General features: G+C 53.3%; 1 protein-coding gene across 5 annotated transcripts in view; it reads right to left on the bottom strand.

Moving 5' to 3' along the window:
* Nucleotides 1-22,558, bottom strand: part of SLC45A4 (solute carrier family 45 member 4) — a 69,477-nt gene that overhangs the window by 22,094 nt on the left and 24,825 nt on the right. For 3 of the 5 annotated variants that reach the window (XM_072949812.1, XM_072949807.1, XM_072949808.1), the window contains one exon: nucleotides 6,909-7,544. In XM_072949812.1, the coding sequence (XP_072805913.1) occupies nucleotides 6,909-7,152 (244 nt within the window). In that variant the 5' untranslated portion in view covers nucleotides 7,153-7,544. Of the gene's footprint in view, nucleotides 1-6,908; nucleotides 7,545-7,671; nucleotides 7,739-19,358; nucleotides 19,464-22,558 lie in introns of those variants that run through there. The other 2 variants (XM_072949809.1, XM_072949810.1) reach the window with 2 other exon arrangements.

A 22,558-nucleotide genomic window follows, 5' to 3' on the forward strand; every position in this document is an offset into this window, starting at 1 on the left:
AGGAGTTGGTCTGCAGAAGCTTCCCGGCAGCCCCTCCTCTGCCCTCAGACCACCGGCCCTGCAGGAAGTAGGCACGGATGCTGCTACGCCTCAGCATGGCCTCAGGCTACCAGCCCCTGCACGTCACACCCCACCCTCTTCCTTGTGCCCAAGTTTGAGGCTCTTACCAGAACACCCCCTTGGCACTAACAAAACAGCAATTTTTAGGAGCTACTCTGATCTTCCTCATTTGAATCTTTCACCCTGAAGCCTAAGAATGCACATAGTTTTAAAAGTCCCCACTAGAAGCAGAAATGTTTGATGGTGTGGAAATCTAGAATACAGCAAATGTGGCCTCTGGACAGGTGAGGAAGAGACGATGGTGATGCTTGAAGACACATGGGACCAGCCCCAAGTCGGCCAGGAACCTCCTGCAAAGTCAGAGCCAAGGGGGGCGCCCACCAGGGTGATGCAGTGACGCCTGGAGAGAAACCCACAGGCTTTCCGCTTTGACCTGGAGCTGGGCTCTTTCTCTGCTCTGTGCTCTCTGCTGCTCCTGGGGACAGGGACAGGGACAAGGCACAGGGCCACCAGTCTCGTGTGTCACATGTGTGGGAAAACCCTGGGAGCTGGGCGGGCACCGAGGTGAGCATGTCTGAATCTGCCCTGAAGGTACTTGAAATCTGGCGGGAAGCAGGGGGGACAACCCACAGGAACAGCTGACACGAATACGGCTCTCGGAGCCTCCCAAGTGTAGGGGACACGCACACACTGACCGCAGCAAGCCCGGCCTGGGGACAGGCTGCGGGTCATCGCATCGGAACTATCGCCACTGCCGAAGCGACAAGCGTAACAGGTCGCCCAGAGGACAGGGCTGGATGTTGAAGGGGCTCGGGGCGGGAGCGCAGGCCACGCGCAGGCGGGTCTGAGCTCTTCCAAAGCACGAGCTCTGCGAGCCTTTGCAGGAAAAAAAGAGATGCTGGTACCCACAGAGATACAAGGCCGGCCGCAAAGATGGATTCTCCAAGAGCCAACATCTGGTTAAGAGGCGGCCCCCTCCCAATTTCACCATGGGGTGGGGGCCCAGGCAGGGCAGGGCAGCTCTGTGCCACCCAATAATGCAAAAGAGAAACCAGAACCACACCCTGCGTCATCACCACAAAGACGAGCGCTACGGTTCACAGTGCGCTCCAGAGCCAGGCTCAGCAGAGTCCTGGGGCCCAGGGCGCAGAGGACGCTGAGCCTTGGGGGCCAAATGGCAGCCCACAGCCTCCTCTCTTCCAAACGGGTATGTTGCGGAGACACTGCACAGCCAGAGCACCTTGCAAGGAGCCCCAGGGAGGCCAGCCCGGAGGAAGGGCAGCAGACACAGAGGGACCCTGCAGACCAGCTGGAGGCCAAGGGGCCCAGCTCTGTTGGAGACTACAGACAGCCTGCAGGGGGCCCTTCTTGGCGGGGGAGCTCGGTCTGAGTGCTTGCTGTCAACAGCCACTGAACCCCAGCACAGCCCAAGATGGGGGGCTGGGAGCTCAGGGGCTTCTTCACTCACACGTTCATGTCTTGACTGGCGCGCGCGCACACACGGCAGGATGGTCCCGGTTTAACAACGCCGGAAAATTGTCAAAGATGAACTGTCACACGCATGTTCTCAACTGGCTAGCTACTCCTGGGTGGAAAAACTTTTCTAGTAATTTTTATGATGGCAGAGTTTGAACTGACTTACTTCTCAGTTTTCCATTTGCTGATTTTCCATGGGAACCTTTTCACTGGAGAATCAGTCTAATGAACAAGAAAGGGCAGACTTGCTATTGTTTGATATTTCAAAACACAACCACTTTCTAATGTAAAGATGTGCTGAGATATTTACCAATACAAATGTGTTCCATCTAAAGCACTTCTACGCCTTTTTCTAACATGAATACTTAGGTAATGGGGAAAACACAGACTACATTCCTAACTACGAAGGGGGAACGGTGCAGTCAAAACCAGTAACAGAGCACGTGTCATCAGCTACCCACTGCTGCCCAACAAGCCGTGCACCTCAGAGCGGCTCAGAACATCTATCACCTGGCAGTTGCTATGGCCGGGAACCCAGGCCCGGCTCGGCAGGGTGGTCCCGCGTGGGGTCTCTCCCAGGGCTGTGGTCATCTCGAGGCTCCGCACGGGGAAGGCAAGGCTCACCTGGCTGGTTGATGGGAGGATCTAGTTTCCCGCAGGCTCCCAGACTGAGAGCCTCAGGTCCCCACCGGCCAGGAGGGGAGGCCTCTCTCAGTTTCTGGCCATGCTGAGTCTCTCCAAGAAGGCAGCTTGACTCATCAAAGTGTACAAGCCAAGAAGGCAAGAGAGAGCGCCTTCTGACCAGATGGAAGCCACAACTGTTTGTGACCTAGTCACAGAAGTGACATCCCTCTCTGTTGTCATAGTCTGTTGGTCACAAGAAACAACTGTAAGAGGAAGGGGTTATACGAGGCCAAGAAAACAAGGTGGAGGGCACCACGGGGGCATCTCAGAGGCTGCTGATCACAGCACACACTGCAGGGGTCTCTGGGGTCCCATCTATACTCACTCCTGACCCCTCTGTGTAATGGTGGTTTTATTTATTAGAAATAAAAATTCTAATAAATGATTTCATTAGGAAGGAAATATCTAAAAACCAATGCTCTAAGCTTGACATTAAGTAATAAGAAAAAGAGCAAATTTAAACCAAAGTATGCGGAAGAGAAAAATGAAGAGCATAAATCATGGAAAAAGAAACAGACAAGCAATAGAGAAATCAATGAAATAAAAAGCCACGTCTTTGAGATCAATACAATCGATAGATCTTTAACCAGACTGATGAGGAAATAAAGAGATGATACAAATCAGCCATACCAGGACAGAAGGAGCACCACTCCAGGTCTCCCAGACATCACAAGCTACCAGGCTAAGTGAGCTTGGCAGGACTGAAGGCTACGAGGTCAATTCACAGCAAAGATTTTTATATTTCTATATATAGTGATTTACAATCAGAAGTTGAAGTGAAAACAGTACAATAGCTTAACAGAGTTGAACACTTGGGGATAAACTTAAAATACATGTGAGACCCATATGCTAAAAATTTCAAAAAGCACCTAGGAGAAACTAAAGACCTAGATGTACACAGAAGGGGTACCATGTCCATGGATTGGAGATCCCAACATCAAGATGTCAATTCTCTCCCAATTCACCTGCAGATTCGGTACAATACCAGTAAACACCCAGCAGGCTTTTTTGATAGAACATGGTTAAGCTAATTCTAAAATTTATATGGAAATGTGAAAAGCCTAAAGCAGCCAAAACAAGTTTTTAAAGGTAGAATAAAGTTAGAGAACCTATATTTGCTAATTTCAAGATGTACTGTAAAGCACCGTAATGAAGGCATTGTGGTACTGCGGATAAACACATCAATGGGACAGAATAAAGAGTCTAGAAATAGACCTGCATATATGTGGCCAGTTGACTGTCAACAAAGGTGCCATGGAATTCAATGGAAAGGACAGCCTTTTTACAAAGGGTGCTGGGAAAACTGGATCTCCACATGCCAAAGGGTGGAGGGACCCTCCAACTCGTACTGTACACAAAAATTAATAAAAAATGGATCACAGATCTAAATGTGAGAGTTGAAACTATAAAACACCTAGAAGAAAACATAAGAAAATCATTATGTCCTTGGGTCAGGCAAAGATTTTCTCAGTTAAAACAAAAAGAATAAAATAAATTGATATACCAAATTTCATGTAAATGAAACATTTTTGCTTTTAAGGTACTGTTAAGAAAGGAAAACCACAGACTGGGGTAAAATGTTTGCAAACATATCTGAAAAAAAAAAAGTTTGTATAAAGAACTCTTGCAGTTCATATGACAAACAACCCGTTTAAAGTATCAGCAAAAAATCTGAACACACTCTTCATCTAAGAAGATATACAAATGACCAATAAGCACATGAAAAGATACTCTGTGCTACTACTCATCAGGGAAACGCACATGTTGTCAAGGATGTGGGGAAACTGGCACTCACACAACAGTGGGGGGAAGGGTCTGCTCTTCTAAGCATGAACCTGCACTTACCACGTGACCCAGCGTCCCACTCCTGGGTCTCTACCCATGAGAAATGAGACACACATCCACACAGAGACTTGCAGGTGAATGCTCAGAGCAGCTTTATTTAAAACAGCCCCCAGATGGAAACAGCCCAGATGTCCACCAGCTGATGAGTGAATCGAAAACAGGGGGTGTGTCGGTTCAGCGGACCCCTAGTCAGCACAGCAGGATGGATGAATCGGCCACAGAGGCATCACGCCAGGTAGGAACCAGACCACACACCGTGCGATTCTGCTCATACGAACTTCGGAAAGGGCTAAACTGTGACAGAGGCAGGCTGGCGGTGACCGAGGGCCGGCGTGGACTGACGTGAGGGGACACGGGGGGCCTCGTAGGAAGGATGATGACAGTGTTCCTGGTCTTAACTGTGGAGGTGGCTGCACAACTGTAGGCGTCTATCAAGCGATCTAACTGCCCCCTCGAGAGGGAGCACACTGCCTCTGCACCAGCTTCGACAGTCGTCAGTACCCCAGACCCAGCGATGAGGACAGTGCCCTGGGCGTGGCCGACAAGGCCCTCCGGCAAGGCCGGGCGCTCCATCGCCCTGCGGCCCCTGAGAGGGCAACTACAGCACAGCCCCTCTCGGCATCTGGACAAATCTAAACCCCGTCTGATGACTCCCGTTGCGTGCCGTTCTTCTCACCCACAGAAGCACCCCGTGCCCATGAGCCCTCTCCTCCTGCGGACCAGGAGCTGTGTGTGCGGTCCTTAGGGTCAGTGGCAGGGACACTTTCATCCCCTCTGGGGCAGTCTGCCACAGCCACCTACTGGGACAGCTCTCCTGTTCGCCATCATCGTTTTCAGAAGTGTATCTGGAACAGACGTACCTGTAACTTTCAAAAGCTACATTTAATGTACGGCCTGTGTATTATACTGTAAGGTAAGCAATACATGTTATACTGGATCATCTGAAATCGATACAAGTCTCATGTGATACATGAAATACTTACAACCAAACAGTGAAATGCAAGTTGTGTGGAAACGAGACGCACAACCTATAAAAGTGTGAAAACTCCCAGGAACCAGTACGAGGGTCTGAGCCGCAACACACAGACCCGACCACAAAGGAACACGGGAACAGCAGCTCCCAGAGCTCTGCTTGTGCCGTCAGTGTGCCTCTCAGTCACCAGAGGTTGTGAACTCTGCGCGTGTCACCACAGCTGTGAGAGGTGGTCGAGAAGTTACGTAGCGGTACCCGAGTCTAACCCTCACCTGGGCTTCGCCACAGCTGCCTCTGTAATGACCTCAACCCACACACCCACGTCTTGCACAACCCAGGGACAAAATGACTGTCTGCTGAAATTCAAGGCCGCTGGACTTTGCCCACCCCGGGGTCTGGCCTCAGAGGTGGTCTCGGCTCCTGAGCTCACCAGGCCTCTCCACGCTGGCGCCCTGAGAGGCCTTCCCAGCCCGCATCCCCGGAGGAAGCCGCGTGGGAGGGATGTGGCCTGGCACGGGTGGGCGCTTGGGGAAGGTGAGATGGTGAAATACAGAGATGAAAGGAAGGAACTCTCCAGAAGGTCCCGCACCTCACCTGGGCTGCTGGCCCTCTGGGACCTTGGGAAGCCTTCTCAGGCCTCACATGGTTTTAAAGATGAATGAAACACGCGGATGCCAACAGAACACATGTGGAGACACAGCAACCTAAACACGGGGAGGGACACGCAAGCTCCTTTGTGATGCGCTGGGCGACGAGGGGCGGGGCGGGCACAGGACCCCCTGTGACGGGAGACGGTCCGAGAATGAGTGGTGTGTCCGGACAGCTGCACAGCGTGACTTGGGCCCCAGGCCGCTGCCCCCACCAAAACCAGTGGGTCCCCACGCCCCCAACTGCTCGGCACCACAGTGGGCCTTGGTGCGCACTCTCGGAACAACAAGTATTTTATTATGTTTGGAGAAACAAACACTCCTACAACCGCCAAAACAAAGAGATTCTAAAAACACCCTGTTCTGCGCACGCGGGCTTCTGAAACGCGCCGTGCTTTCCAGCAGCTGGGCCCCGACCCAGACCTTCCTTCTGGGGGCTGGGGTGGGGGGGTGACTAGTTTGGATTGTTTATTTTTTAATGGCGGGGCTGCGGATTGAAGCCAGGACCTTGCGCATGCTAAGCATGGGCTCCCCCACTGAGCTGTACCCTCCCCCCACCAGATCTCTCGTAAGTTGGAAAATCACAGATTTTAAAACCTTACACATTGGGGAAAATTAAACACCACGACCACATCCCAAGTGGTAATTTGGAAGGGGTGCCCGTGTTTTCACATGCCAGGCTTGGTCTGCTGGCCTGAGTGTGTCTCTGAGAATCCCAGTATTTCTGGGAATACCCATCATTCAGCCACCTGAAGTCCACAGTGGACTCAGATTTAAGTCAGCAATGAGAAGGAAAGAAAACAGCATTCTTCAGGGTTTTCTAATAGCCGGGCATTGTCCTCATAAGCATGGCCTCATACCTGACCGGGGGCTGGTCTGCGAGTGAGTGAGGGGCAGGGAGGTTCCCAGGATGACACAGCTGGTGACCCCACGGCGGGCTGGGGCCCAGCAGACGGCACCTGGGGGGAGGTGGGCGCAGGTGGGTTAGAGCTTATCAATGCCGAACGCACTTGCCCGGACGCCCAACCGCTGCCTGGCCAAAACCTCTCAGTCCCTGTGAACATCCCAGGACCAGTTCCCGCCCTGTACCCAGTGAAAACAGGAGGAAATGGATCGGAAGAGGCTGAAGGGAGAGAAGATGGGGACACCTGTCCCCAGGGCCCTGGAGGATGCCCAGCCCGGCTGCCGCCGTCCCCGCGGGGGACTCCCTGGGCAGCACTTACCAATCTGCAGCAGGATGGGCGTGACCAGCGCCGTCTCCATGGCATAGCAGAACTCCCGGCCAAACATCACCGCCCCGTGCATCACCCACAGGCGCACGGGGATGCGGTCTATGGACCCCTCGCTGACGGTCTCATCCCGCGTCTCGGCCTCCGTGCCTCTGGGTTTCTGCTGGTCTGGCAGGGGCACCGGTAACTCCTGAACTTGCATAGACTCTGAGTCGGCGTTCTGCGGGGCCATTTTCATCACCACCGAAAAAATATATATATATTTACTCTAGCTATATAAATAATACTATCATATATCTTTAAGGATAAATTAAGACGTCTTCTCTTTCTGCTTCAGCTGTGTTCCTCTGGCAAGTAACACTTGTGTTCCTCCTTGTACAAACGGGGTCTTGAAACCTCTCACAATCAGACGAGACACGCAGCAAAGCGACGACTTTTGCTTGACGGCACATGTGGCTTTTGCTGGTTTACTGTGAGTTAGAGTTAAAAATCCATAATTGCCATTCAGTTAATACCAGTTTCATCATCATTGCTGAAGAGGTGCTGACGCGCCTTTCCTTGCTACAGAGGGGTGGGAAGGTGACACACACAGGCGGTCCGCCGTCGCTCCCCATCGAGTGACCGGTGGGTCTGCAAGAGAGGAGAAGCCCCGCCCATCAGACGGCGCCTGCTGGCCTCCAGCCCCCACCTGCGGGCGCCCGTGCGGCTGACCCCTGGCCACTCAGGAAACCACGGACCTCTGTTCTCTGGTGCTCACCCGGGGTTGTCTGTGGCGAAAACAAAACTCAGCGTCTGGAGAGAGCATGTTCTCGTGTGTGGAACCAGTCCGGGGGCTAGGGGGGACAGACAGAGATGGGGCAGCAAAGGGAAGCTGGATGAGGGAAGAGGACACAGAAGGAGCTCAAAGCTTCTGCTCCGGGCCCTGGGGACCCCGCACAGGAAAGGTGTTAGCAGGGAGGGGGTGGAGGAGGAGGGGAAAGGGCAGGATGTGCACCTGCCCAGGGGAAGCTCAGAGTCCACCCTGGATTCCTGCTGTGGGCTGTCTACAGCCATGGTCCTTGACCTTCCTGCTAGGAGACCTTTTGATAATCAAATGAAAGTCATAACCCCTCTCCGGAAAAAAAAAAAGTACCTGCACACCGAACACTAAACACCACGTCCAGGGGCTTGCAGACCCCAACCCCAATGCACACAGCATTCCAGGGGCTCTGGAACCTGTTCCCTAATCTTGTTTCCAGCATCCTAGTACCTTGGACCCAGCTTCGTGCCCCATTCTCTGCCTGGATGAACACAGCACGTACGGCGTCGGCTGCCAAGACTCTAACTACAGCGTCCTTTAGGGAGGTTTCAGGAAAGCGATCATCGTCCCCGTGCGAGGCAAGACCAAGGATGCGGTTTTTCCCTCCCTCTTCTGCACGTGCACCTCCAGACAATGGGCTTCTGTTCAGTCTGAACTGTGTTAAAACAGGTAACCTTGAAATCGCACACAATGTGTTACATTTTTATATTAAGGTAGGTCTGTGGGTTGATAGCTTACCAAAAATTTTCAACAACTGGTTTAAATAAAAATACTTCTAAGCAACCTAAATGTCCATCAACAGATGACTGGATAAAGAAATTGTCACGTACACACACACACACACTGGAATACTAGTCAGCCATAAAAAAGAATGCAATAATGCCATTTGCAGCCACATGGACAAACCTGGAGACTGTCATACTAAGTGAAGTCAGACAGAGAAAGAAAAATACATGATATCACTCACATAAGGAATCTAAAAATTGAGACAAATGAACTTATTACAAAACAGAGACAAACTCAAACTCACAAACATAGGAAACACTTGTGATTGCCAAGGGAGAAGGAGGGAGGGTGAACAGTTCAAGATTAGCAGATACCAACTACTGTATATAAAATAGATAAACAACAAGGTCCTACTGTATAGCACAGGGAACTATATTCAATACCTTGTAATAGCTTACAATGAGAAAGAATATGAAAAGTCATCTATATATAACGGAATCACTATGCTGTACACGAGAAATCAATACATTGTAACTGAATGTACTTTAGTAAAAATTTTTTTAAATTTCTAGGTAATATTGATTTAACCAAGGATGATCTTAACTAGCTTCTCCTTTCCTCCCTAGAAAGTACCAGAGATGGAAGGGTGTTCTTCACTGAGTCTCCTCCTTGGGGAAGCCTGGAGGTGATGGTGGCTCCCTGGCTTGGCTGCTGGCAAAGCTGAGCTGCTTGCCCCCGAGGTTCTGAGCCCCCACCTCACTCTTCCATCAGGCTGGGGCTTCCATGCTTCAACCAAAACCTCCTGGGGGGTCCCAGGTCCCAGTGGTCCCACCGACACACTTGCTTCTGATGCCCCCGAATTTCACTGCAGCCCCTACCCGAGATTTCTCAAGTTTATCAACATCTTCTACCAAATAATCAATATCTCAATAACAGCCGGCGTTTCCCCACGGTCACTCTCCTACAATCTTCTCTGCAAACGTATTAGCATGAAACTTTCTCATATACACAAAGTAAACAAACCAGTATTTTTTAAATAACCATCCAGCGTTAACAGTTACCAACATCCATCCTTGTCACTCCATGCCTGTCTTTCGAGCGATTCCCACCCCGAGACAAAGTCTCATGACTTTTCTCTGGGTTCAACCTGCCACTCTTAGACCAAAATGAGATCAATAATTTTAAATGCCTTTTCCCACCAGTAAGACGGGTCATTTTTATGTGAAGAAAGTGTATCAGGACGTGTCTTTAAAGCTCTTATTGATCAGTTGGGCCTTCGGCAGGAACACCCTTGTCCCACTGTGTCTCTACCTTGAGACTCCCGTCTGAAATAAAGCATCATTTCAGCAACAGCTATAAATTAGGCAATAAAGCTCCATAGCAAGTGTACCTGAATTATTTCAAGGCTGTAGTTCTTACCCAGGGACACCTGTACCCCTGGGGATCCTGGGTGATGCCTGGAGTTCTTTAGAAGCCAGGGCTGGGGCTCAGCACCCTGCAGTGGCCAGGACGCCCCCACAGCAGAGAATGATTATTAAACAGGAAAACGTTTCTTTAAAAATGCTGAAACCCTTGATTATCACACTCTGAATCAATCAACTGGACCAGAAGCTGCAACCTCAATGTCACTACCGCTGTGTTTTCCTACATCAGCCTTTGCTTGCAGAACCGGAAAACGCAGGTGAGCTCAGGCCACTCACGCCCTGAGGAGGCAGGGTGTCTAGGGTCAGGTTTATAAGAGGGAAGGGGTGCAAGCCATCCCCTTCCCGTCAACTCACCCACACCACAGGTAGTGGCACCCCCGACGTGTTTTCAAAGAAAAGGCAGCTGAGCACTGCCAGTGGGCCTGCGGGGTCTGCTCAGGCCTTGGGCTCCAACCCCAGGCCCGGGCGCGCCTGCTCAAAGGCCTGCGGAGTCGGCTACGGGTTTCTCAGCAAGAGGTCTCGATTTTGCATGGAAGGCCGAGGAGCTGTGGACTGAACACTTCAGGGGCAGAGGGCCCGACATCCAAGGACAGCCGCACGTTGGCAGAGCCAGCTGGTCAGTCAAGTGTCCCCTCAACAATGCGAGTCACCACACCCCACTTCCTCCTTGTGTCCGGGGTTCCCACCAGACTTCTACAAACGGTCCCACAGCGGCCTCTGGAAAGAAGTGGGGCGGGGGGGGGGGCAGCTGGCGGACGGTCTGCGCTCCCCGGGCTCCTCTAGGGCGGGGTCCGACCACTGGCCCGTCTCCCGCTGCTCACGGCCGCCTGACAGGCAGCAGTCTGCGTTATGCTGAGGGCGCTGCGGGCTGGTCTCAGGGCCCAGGGACCCTGCATTTCCAGACGCACACACGGTGCCCCTCCAACCCCAGCCACACGCGCAGCCTTCTGCAGCTGGGCACTTGCCGGGGGCGGGGCTTGCATCTCCAAGGCCCCCCGGTGCTCCATCGGGGGAGCCCATCCACAGTCCAGGCCCAACACAACGCCTGTTTCTAGGATCAGAGGGCAGGGATCAGCTTTCAGGGCAGGATGCCTGCCGCCCCCTCGCCCTGTTCTCCACTCTTCCCTGAGCTCTCAGCACGAAGCCCACCTGCCCGTGGCTCAGCACCCTTTAACCTGGGCCCACCGGGTCTCCCACCTTCAGCTCAACTCCCTCTGAGTCCCTGAAGGCTCTTCTCAAGGCCCAGAGCCCCACCCCAACCCCGCGAAGGGCTCCCAGGCCTACCGTACTCGGGGGCCACCAGAGACGCTGTCACCCAGCTTCTGTCCCTCTCATGTCACCCCCTGTGCCTGGCCAGGCAGGAGCCCAGAGGGCTGACTGAGAGAATGACAGACCAGTGCTTGCTGGGGGCTGTCTGCCCCGGTGACGTGGGTGCCCAGCTGACAAGGTCCAGCCTCGTGGGACGGCGAGAGCGTGGTGGGCTCCCCTGTAACCCGGGGAGTCCAGGCAGTACCACAGCCGCCGCCCTCCCTCAAGCAACAAACGCTGCGGTGCCGTGGAGAGACTTCACACAGTCCACTCTGCTGCCGTCCGCAAGGGTGGGAACCGCACGTGTGGTGAGCATCTTCGGTGGGCCCAGCGTCAAAGCCGCAGCTGGTAAGCACAGTCCCAGAGCTCTGCGCACCCGTCCGAGCAGCATTTACCCTCTAGCTGGGCTGGGAGCACCCGCACCGGTGAGCACCGTCTCCTAGAGCAGGCCTCACTTTTTAAAAACATGGAGGTGGCTTTCCAAACAGCAGTTTTACAAAAGGCTGACGTGACTAATGAAACCGACGCGCCAGAGAACACTGGCCTTCCTCACAGACCTGACCACCCCGGTTCACAGTCTGGCCCCTTGAAGACAACGCCCGGCTGTTCAACAGCAGGACATCACTGGGTGCAACCACTGCGTCCAAACACTCCTTTCCTGCAAAGCCCTGGGGACTTGATAACATTGCAGGGGATGCTATGAAACCACTTCGAAATAAAGTTAAGTTTATACTCTCAGAAATAAGGGTCCTATCACCTTGTCAAGGAACATGGGCACCTAAAGACCTAAGTGGTGGGGCTGGGGAGGGGGCGGGAGCACAGAGGACCACGGCCACCCAGCCCGGGGACCAGCCATCCTGAAGTTGGCTGTGCCAGAAGCCCAGAGGTTAGTGTCGGAAGACCCAGGGTGAGCACTTCTGTTGAAGAGCCACGGCTGAAGGATGGGTTCCTGGGTCCACAGGACATGGGAAACGCACCTGCGAACGCTGGCCTGTCTGTGAGGACTCCACAGGCCAAGCACGTGGGTGGGAGGGTGTTCGAGCCCACCACCGGTTCCCCCACAGAAAGCCAGCGGGGACATTTCCGACCGTGTGTGTGGTGTGAGGAGCAGTGTGCGAGGTACGGAGCCCCTGCCAACTTTTCCCGGGGCCAGCCGGCTGTCTCGGTGCGATTTACTCACAAGCTCGTTCCCAACCCTTGGAGACGCTCCCCCTTACGTGTCGCAGTGGCCAGGCCCGCGCTGAGCCGCATCTCAGTTTCCTGCTCTCCCCGCCAGTGTGCCTGTCTGCCCACTTCCCGGGGCCCTCGCTGAGAACTACGCACTCAGCAGGTCCGCATCTCTGTGGGGGCCGACCCCTCGGGCAGCTGCTTTTCCCAGAGTGATCCCATTCATTCCTGCATGTTTATTTGCAAGCACTTTAGGAGGATAAGTCCTTCAAGAGCTTGACCAGCCCTGGGGGCTTGGGGGTGGGGCTTTGTTGCTATTTTTACTGAGACTCCATTGATTTTATAAATTAGCTTGGGGAGGACTGCCACCCTCAGGCTGCCATGTCACCCTGGCCCAGAAGCAGGGCCGTCTCACCGTTTGTCCAGGCCCACCCCAGTGCCTTTCTAGAGAATTTCAAAGTACGCCTTCTACAGCTCTGCACACTGCTTAAGTTTCTTCCTACTCACTCTGCCTTTTCTGCGGCCACTGCAGATGGGGTTTTCCCTTCCCCTGCACCTGCCAGCGGGTCGGTCTGCACACGCGAAGGGAAGCAGTGCTTGCTGATCTCCTCAGCAATGGGTTACACGCAGTGACAAGTGTACCATTCAATCAGTCGTGACTCATTTATGTCAAGAAACAGAACGTTTCCAACACCCGAAGTCCATGTGTGTCCCTTCCCATCCAGTTAAGGCTAACGATTTTTTATATTTTAATTGGATAACCTCGTTCTTTGAGAATGGGCAAAAAGAAGACAATGACCACAACCAACAACAAATCCAACCGTCACCCAAGTACGCACGCTCCTCTTGGTTGTGGTGGTCTCGCTGGCGCGCACATCTGCCAAAACGTATCAGGCTGCACCTCTGAAACACATGTAGCTTACTGCCGGGAATTACACCATAATAAAGGTGTCCCAACTCAGCTCAAGGGAGGACTGTGTTCACCTCGTCAGAGACTAAACTCGGGTTCCCCTCAGTCTGAACTAAAAATTGGCTCTGAGACGTGGAACAAGTGCCCACGTGGCACACGTGCACCGTCCTGGGCACAGAGACCCTGCAAAGAGTTTGAGCTGCTTCCCCACAGCCTCCCCCACCTACTCCGATCTGAGGGCCCCTTAGAAAGGGAAGGAGAGCAGCTCAGAGAGGGAAAGGCGGCGTGAGGGTGGGGCCGCCTGCGAGCCCGGTGTGTCGTCCCCTTTAGGGCCGGACCCGCCAGGTTCCTTGCCCACAATGCAGTATCCACGAAGCAATCAGATCATTTTCTTTAAGGAAGCTATTTTATACAAACGCCAGAGCTATTAGGTGTAATATCGGAAACCATGAAAATGCTTTCCTCTGAAGCACCTAACTCAGGAGGCCCAGGCTGAAGCCTGACAACGCACTGAAGCAATTTAAGAAAGATCAGGTGGCTCCTCCCCGAGAGCACAGGCAGGCCTGTGCTCCCAAGGGCCTCCTCCGGGGCTATTGGAAAGTGCGGAGTTCACGCTGAGACCTATCCCAGTATCTCCTCTTCAAAAAGCCAGAAAAACTCCAAAGACAGGTTTTCCAGAGCTCAGAAAACACGCTCCCCCTGGGGCCGCTCCGGGCACCCCACGGAGCCTGCGCCAGGGACAGCAGTTTGGTCGTGGTCTGCAGACGCACTTAGACACGGGAAACTACAATTGTTCCAATCAACAACTTCCTCTATTGTCCTGTTTCTAATTTAAGGGTAACTGATGCCAAAACACATGACTTCCTACAATTTGCTGTGTGGACCAGCTGGCTGTAAACTTAATGTTATCAAAAAGTTAACTGCGGAGGAAGTTTTGACAGGCAACCCAAGCTTTGGTGACAGTTTAAGATTCTACGTAATGGTCACAATATTCCAGAGTAGTATGACGACAAACTTCAGTGACTCACACGTCCTGGAGGACGGCTGGGGCGGTTAACGCACGTTTGCAGTGCAGCTGACGCACGCCGGCTCCGGGCGCGGCACCCCCACCCCTGCGCGTGCAAGAGCGCAGGGCTGGGGCCCTGGAGACGTGCAGCAGCAGCTTTACGGTGCCCGGTTTCATGCACCCACCGTTTAAACACAGACATTTCTACCCTCGAAAAGCCACCACAACTACCAGTGTTTTCATAAAACATAGTCAACTATTACCTGCGGATGACCTTGTCCAACACTGACTAGAACATCCTCTCCATCGCCACCAGCACACCTCTCCCCACTCCCAGTGACCACGGCAGAGAACCTAATGACACAGAACAGATGACACAGAAGCCAGGGAAGCCAGACAAACAGCAACATATTATAAAGATCAGCTTTTGGACCAAGAGTGAAAAAGGTATAAAATCGAATTGAACAAGGTCAAAGTATCTGTGATAGAATAGGGGGGGAAAAAGCTTTCTGGTAAAGTTACTTCCTTAAAAGCATTTAAGAAATCCCATTGGTTTCCAATATAAAATCAATGTGTCCAGAGAAGGCAAAGACAAGGCACAGATGGGAGAAAGTACTTGTAAAAGATGCAGCTCATAGAGGAGTGTTACACAAAATATACAAAAACCCACAAAACTCAACAGTAAGAAAAGGAACAACTCAATTTAAAAAATGGGCTGAAGATGGGAAGACACCTCACCAAAGACTGAGAGATGGCAAGTAAGCACCTGGAAGGCTGCTCCACATCACCGGTCATCAGGGGATGCAAATGAAAGCAACGAGGTCCCGCTGCACACCTACTAGAATAGACAAAAGCCACCACACCGACAACACCCAGGGCTGGCGAGGATGTGGAGCAACAGGAGGGCAGGTGCTGCGGCCACTTTGGAAGACAGTTGGGCGGCTTCTTACGAAACTAAACACACTCCTACCGTACGATCCAGCAGTCGTGCTCCTTGGCATTTACCCAAAGGAGCTGAACACTTACGTCCACACAAACACCTGCACGTGGATGTTTATGGTAGCTTTATTCATGATGGCCAAAACTTGGAAACGACCAAGTTGTCCTTCAGCAGGTGAATGATAACCTGTGGTGCATCAGTGAAATATTCTCTAGCATTAGAAAGAAGCGACCTCTTGAGCCACGAAAAGACACGGAGAACCTTAAATGCACAGCACTAAGCGAGAGGCCAGTGTGAGAAGGCTGCCCACTGTACGACTCCAACTCTGTGACATTCTGGGAAAGGCACAACTATGTAGACAGTAGAAAAATCACCTACCGCCAGTGGTGCGTGTGGGATGGGGGTGGGGACGAGCAGGCAGAGCACAGAGTTTCAGGGCAGGGGCACTGCTCTGTATGACACTCCAGTGGTGAAGCCATGCATTACACATGTGCCCAAGCCCAAGGACGTGCACCACCAAGAGCAAATCCCAGCATAGTCTCTGGTCTCTCGGGATCAGGACGTGGCCACGCAGGCTCGCCCGCTTACAAATGACCACACTGCGGGGGGATGCTGATAACCGGGGAGGCTACGCACGTCTGAGGACGGGGGTAATGCAGGCACTCGGTACCTGATGCTCAGTTTTGCTGCAGCCCTTAAACTGTTCTAAAAAATAAAGTTTATTTTTCAAAAATGTTTTGTTCTCACATTAAAAAAATAGAAGACATAATCAAAAACATCTGAAAAGAAGGGCATTAAGAGGTGGTCACACTGGCTGCCACAACTTGGTGACCCCTTTTCGCACCTGAAGTTATCCAGGAGGGAACTGACCCGCCTCAAGGTGTCATGTGCATCACCTGCAGAAGCCCAGGCTGTCTCCTGTGCTCAATGTGCCTCTGGTCTAGGATATGTGAGCTGAAGAATTACAAAATTAACACCATACATTTAAACCAGACAAGTGACGCTGTGGTATCCCCAGACCACACAGCTCAGCATCCCTGTGGATCAGTGCGTGTTCTGGTTCAAGTGTCTGTGTCCCCCGGATTCACATGCTGAATTCCTAGCCCCCAAGGTGATGCATGAGGTCATGGGGCAGGGGTCTATGGGATCAGTGCTTATGAGACCCCAGAGGCATCCACGAACCAGGAAGCAGGGCCCCGAAGACGGAACACTAGCGACTCCTGGACTTGGGCTTTGGGAGCGCTCCGTCACGGCTCCATCATGGGACGGAGGGAGACACTGAAACCGCATGAACCAGGAAGGCCGAGGCAACGCACTTAAAAATGTAGATCCCTGGGCTCCACCTGGTCCACGGACCCGGAGCTCTGCGGACGGGCCCACAGTCTGCAGGGAAACCCGCTCCCACGCCCAACCGAGCGTGAGCCGCTGGCGCAGGTCTGACGCCCTGGTGCTCCGGTTCCACTGCCAGCCACACCGGTCACTCTCAGGGGTCCCAGCTGGACAGCGTGAGGCCCCGCTAGGCAGAAATGATCCAAAGCTGAACTGGGACTTCACTCTTCATAAGCCAGCCTTAGAGCATTTTGTGTCACGAGACCTCGTCAAGGACACTTCACAGACCAAAAGGTGTGTGTGTGTGTGTGTGTGTGTGTGTGTGTCTTTCTCTCTCTCATATCCTCAGTATTAAGAGACTGAATCAAAGAACTCTGGAAAGGGGCCCCAGGGGGCGAGGGGATGAAAATACTGCTACACTGTTACCAGTCCGTCTGGTTCAAGTATTTCTCAGTGGATCAGTACCCCAGCAATGGGCAGCAGCAGCCCTCCGGGGCCTCCCGCTCCTTCTCCCAAAAGCCCTTCTGTTGCTCCTTATCCCGACTGCCCTTCTGTTGACCACACAGCCCAGCCCTGCTCCCTGGTCCCTCTCCCAGACAGTGCCCAGGGTCTCCCTGACCAGAGGGCACCTGGCCTGGGCCAGGCTGCCCACTCCTGCAGGAGGCCGGGTCATCATGCTCACTACAGGGCTCCTCTACACCCACCGTAAGCTCTCAGAGCAGCCCCTTGCGTGTGTACAGGACAGAGGACCTGAGGGCGTGGCACCTCAGAGGTGTCCCAGCCCCCACTTTTCCTTCAGGAGCCACCAGATCCGAGGGGGCACCCAACACCAGCGTCTCTACCGTCCCCCACCATGGCACTGCCGGAGGCCCACAGCCCCTCGACTCACAGCAGCCCACCTGGCTCTGTCCACTCACTGACCGCACAGCCAAGGGCAGGAGGGGCTCGGATCACGCAGGAAGTCCAGCCTCTGGCCAGCACAGGCCCCCAGATGGCTTTAAAATAATGAATTCTCGAGCTCGGGAGGCAGAGGACCAGGCTAACCGCAATTACTCCATTAAAAAGAAAAACCAACTTTTTAGAAATCCCTCCCTTTCAGAGAGAAGAGCAGGATAATCACAGAGACCAAAGAAGAGCCATTCCTCTTCTGAACAGGAAGCAGAGGCCAGCGCGTGAGTGCCAATGAGCAGCGGGCTCACTTTTTTAATGCCTTTAAACTGGCATACTGCAAATGAAGTGAACTTTCAAAACACACTCTACTTGAAAACTATTTTTAAAGTCACCACACCCCGCAGCTCACAACGTCATGTCCACACAGAATTTTGCAGGAATTACTAAACTTTAATGAGACAGGGCACAAGTCCAGCTGCTCTCAGGTGTGACCCAGGTCCTTGAAGCAGAAAATGGCGGTCAGGGTGGACATGCAGCACCCTCCAAACCAGCCCCCACCTGCCTGTCAGGGGTCCTGGTGCCCCGTGTGATGCCAACTCAGTCTAGTGGACTCATCCCAGACCAGCTGGGAGGCTTTTGGGGTGTCTGCTTTTGCAGCAGTAAATCGTAGACCCCAAAAGGTCTCCCGCTGGCCCAGGGACTTCCTGGTCCCCCGGAACAGGAGGAGCACCACCTCTGCCTCCCACCGCCCTGGCCAGACCTCCACTGTGGCTGGAATCGGCCACGTGTGCTTGTCTCCCCACCCAGTGCAAGACCTGTGACCTCAGGGGCGGCAGAGAGCACAAGGGGCCCCGGGGGCCCAGTGGACCTAGAGGACAGGGAACGTCATCGCTAAACCGGAGGCGAAGAGCTTAGCCAAGGCAGGCTGCGTGCCCGCGCACCCCCCCCCCCGAGCCAGCTGTGCAGCCACAGGGGACAGCGTGTCGGAGACAGAGCTCTCCTGGAAGGGCCCCGAGCAGCTCTGAGGACAAGGACCTTCCAGCCGGGAAGCAACTGGCCTAGTGCAGGAGGCTGACGGGTCTGCTGGGAGGACGGACTCCCTCCACTCCCGGGCCCAGGGTTTCCTCTGCCAGCACACCCAACTCCAGAAGCTACTTCCCATCCACGAAGCAAACATCAGAACTGCCAAAAGAGTCACAGGCTCCCAACAAGAATTTTGTAGGACCATCGGGGACAGGGCATGACTGCAGGTTCCTCGTGGTGGCAGGCCTGCCCAGACATGCGAGGACCGTGACTCCCCGGAAAAACGCCCAGCGGGCCGGTGGCAGGGAGTAGGAGTGAGCGGAATGGAATTCACGGTGAGCCCCAGGGAGCCCCCTTCCTGCCCCCACTCCGGAACGGGCCGGGGAAGGCTCAGGTCCCCTCCATGAGAGGGCCACCAGGGGAGCCCCGGTCGGCTCCGAGGCGGGGTGTGCGCTCCACCCCGCACGGAGAGCACGCGGCATCACGCCCCGGCGGGACTCCGGGCCACCCCTGCCCTCGTTCCCCAGGGCAGCCGACGCTCTAGACCAGCTGAAAGCACGACACGGTTGTAGTAAGTAGAGAGGGTCATGGAAGCCGAACCAACAACCTCTAGGGACAGCTTACAGGACAGCAAACATCTGTAACATGGCCCCCGCCAATGTGCTTCCCGTTCCACCTCCTAAAACTGCGGGGCAAGGACTAGGACTAAGGTCAAGCACCCTCTTAAACAGGTCCCATCTTCGCCCTCTGCTGAAGCAAACTTACCTACGTGTGAACGAGGGTAAGATCCAGCATCCAACACTCAGAAACTCGCTCAGGAGGAAACTACTCGGAAACAGGGACAAACCGCCCCCCAGAGTAAACCCTCTGCAACGTCTGCCTTCTGCTAAAACACAGAGGCCTGCTCACGTGACTCCTCACCTCCGCCCTTCACATGGTTTTCCTTCCACTGCACGATCAGGTGAGCAGCAGCTTGTATATTTTTAATTAAAAAGCTGTGAGGTTTGTCTTTCCCCTCCCCTTCTTGTAAAGGCTCCTCGCACCGATTTGCTAGATTAAGCTGCTCGGGTCAGAATGAAGCTTTGGCTGCCATGGAAACAGCAACAAGCCTCTGGCCGGTGCAGCTCCTAGAATCCCGGCTAGCCCAGGAAAACTGAGCTGCGGGATCACCTAAAACGCCAAGTGAGCAGCCGCTGCCCGCAGTTCTGGGACAGGCTGGTATTTCTCTGAACGTCTAATTAATTACTTCAGCTAAGGTGCAGGGCCAGGCAGCGGAGGACTCAACCTCTGTGTCCCGGACAGGGAGACGGAGGCAGGTCGCCAGCTGCCTGAGGACACTTGTAAAAACCAAATGGTATTAACAAATGAAAATAAAGATTCCTCGCATTACACACATATAATCAAGAACTGACCTCAAAGACAGGGGCATAATTAAGGGCTACCACTAAAGACTGCCGAGATGTAGTCTTCTGGCGGTACTTGCAGCATATGTAATGCCAAGTCAAAGCAGCTCCCAGAGTCCCAGTTTATCCTAAGGGAAGAAAGGACGCAATGCTACAAAAGTAAGATCTGGAAACAAATTAACTGTCTGACAATATGGAATTATTTGAATTATGGTCCATGTGTCAGGTAAACACAAAATGTCACTGTTTTTACAGAGAAGTATGAAATATACTTACGGAATGTTAAAATCAAAACTGGTTTTTAAAATAAACCTAACATTTTCGTGAATGAAGAGAACTTATACACGGCATTAGCCTGGGGTTGAATTCCTCTTTACGCTCTAGGACCATAACCCAGCATTCTGCATCCCTCCCCGATTGCACACCTGAGCCAGGCTGAGGCTCACTGACCTGCAGAGATGGATGAGTCAGGGCTGCGCCATTACAGGACAGTGTGGCCCATTTGAGCTGCCAAGAATGTACTCAGAGCCACACTACAGACTTGTGAACTCCACACCCTTGTCAGCCCCCTACTGCCTCACGGCCCCTGTACATCATCTACAGGAGGAAGCCGTGGTCCAGGACAGTCCCCGCCGGGAGCCCCGTCCGCAGCCAGGCTGCAGGTGGGGGACGGACGAGGGGCAAGGCAGCCACTTCCTGTGTCCACTCCACCTCAGCTCAGGGCACCCACTGGAGCACCCAGGACAACTCCTGCCTGGTGGGCAGAGGGGCAAGAGGGAGTTTTCTCAATGGCATAAATCAGACTAGAAGCTCACGGAATCTGTCCTCCCCCCTCTTCAGAGTAGCCCTTAACCTGGAGGTCTCCCAACATTCTGTGAAGAAACCCAATTCGGTACCTGAACGACTAATCCTCCTCCTACCTGGAAAAGCCCCCAACTCAGAACCAGCACCCCGGCAGGTCTACTTGGAGCTGTGCAGACTCGATCACCAAGAACCGTCTCAGAAGCATTCCCCCATCTGACGTCAGCATTAAAGTGGCTCCAGACCTGCTCAGTTACCTACCCAGGAACGCAGCAGATCCTTCCCCAACGTTCTGGTACCTGGAGGCTACTCCTCCCTCCAGTGTCCCAGCGTGGACTGGACTCAGCGGTTACTCCGGTTTCTAATCACGATCACAGGGTGTTTCATTCAGCAGCACTTACGGCTCCTCCTGGAGCTCAGATTTCAGTCTGCTTTTCTAGCCTTCTCCTAGCTGGACCTCCGTTTGCTTTGTGTATCACAGATTCTCCCACAATGCACTGAACCCAGGGGTACTCACCACCAGCCTCGACAAGCACGTCCACCAAGGAGAAAGAGGAGTCAACTCTTTCCTCTTCTCTGCAGGACAAAACAGAAAGGCCCCGCACCAAGGTCTGAAGCAGGTCCTCCTGGGACTGAGAAACTCTGCTTCTTGTTCGGGGGATGTACAGCAGCTTCCTCCGCCCGCAGCCAAGATGGTGCCCGACTTCCCAGGCCAAAGGCCTCATTTGGGTTTCTCAGCTGCAAACACCTAGGGGCACCTTTCCCATTCATTAATCTGTGGGTGCTGATGTCCCCCCGGCCTAAAGCACCGCCCTCCACAACCAGATTCCCGTGTGTGGGCCAGCGGAAATGCAGCCTCCAGCCAGCGCTGAGAACACAGCCAAAGACACAACCCTGTGAAACAGGGTCTGCGCCGGACAGGAGGCCAGAATTCCCAGGCACCTGCCATCCAGGTGAGTGCAGGTGTAAGGGCTAGACGGTTCCACCACGCCTGACACAAGTGTCAGAAGTACCTAGGCCGCCTTCTGCAGGATGACACCCATATCACGCAGTGCGGGTCCACACAGGGCCTAACAAACGTGGCTACAGCTCTTTCCTTTCACCGTTCTGGGAGACCAGCCAGCTCCAGCCAGCTCCGCGCCTGGACGCCTCATGCTGATGCGAGTGAAATGGTGCCTAGGACGCAGAGACGATCGGGCCCCAGGTAAGATCATGAACACAGAGTGATGACCACCGACCTCCACCAAAGAGCAGCGTCTCGCCACAAAGCCCGGCCACAGTTCAGGAGCGTGGAGCACAGGAGTCTTTAAAACTGGGGAAGTAACTAAAATCAAGCTGCTCGGGCACAATGGAGCCCTCAGATACACACAGTACGTTTAACTAATGAAAACTCAAAGTGACAGAATGACCTGGACGTGTATCACAGACACCACGTGTGCCAAGATGGATGGGAGCAGAACACATCAGACCTCACCTCTACTGGAAGCAAACGACAACTCACTTAAAACTCATTGCCTTTACTTAATTATGTATTTATTTCATTTACTGAAACATAGTCGGTTTACCATGTGTCGCTTTCTGGTGGACAGCATGTTTCAGTCATACATATGTTCATTCTCGTATTCTTTTTCATTACAGGTTACTACAAGATACTGAATATAGTAAGTCACTGCTTTTAAACTCTACACTTCCCATCCAAAAATCAGTCACACACCCCTCTGCGTCGCCCTCGGGTCAGCCCGGCCCGTGGCTGACATTCCGACAGTCCCAACATCAGAGAGGAGTGCTTTCCACCGCTCAGCAACAGGCACTAAGTTTGTGAACACACAGCATGACCACAGGAGCTTACTAACTACGATGAATTTTCAGGTGCATTGAAAATATTTGTAACGGGTACAGAGCTTCCACTGGGGAAGA

Source organism: Vicugna pacos, chromosome 25 (genome assembly GCF_048564905.1).
Source record: "Vicugna pacos chromosome 25, VicPac4, whole genome shotgun sequence".
Classification (NCBI taxonomy): Eukaryota; Metazoa; Chordata; class Mammalia; order Artiodactyla; family Camelidae; genus Vicugna; species Vicugna pacos.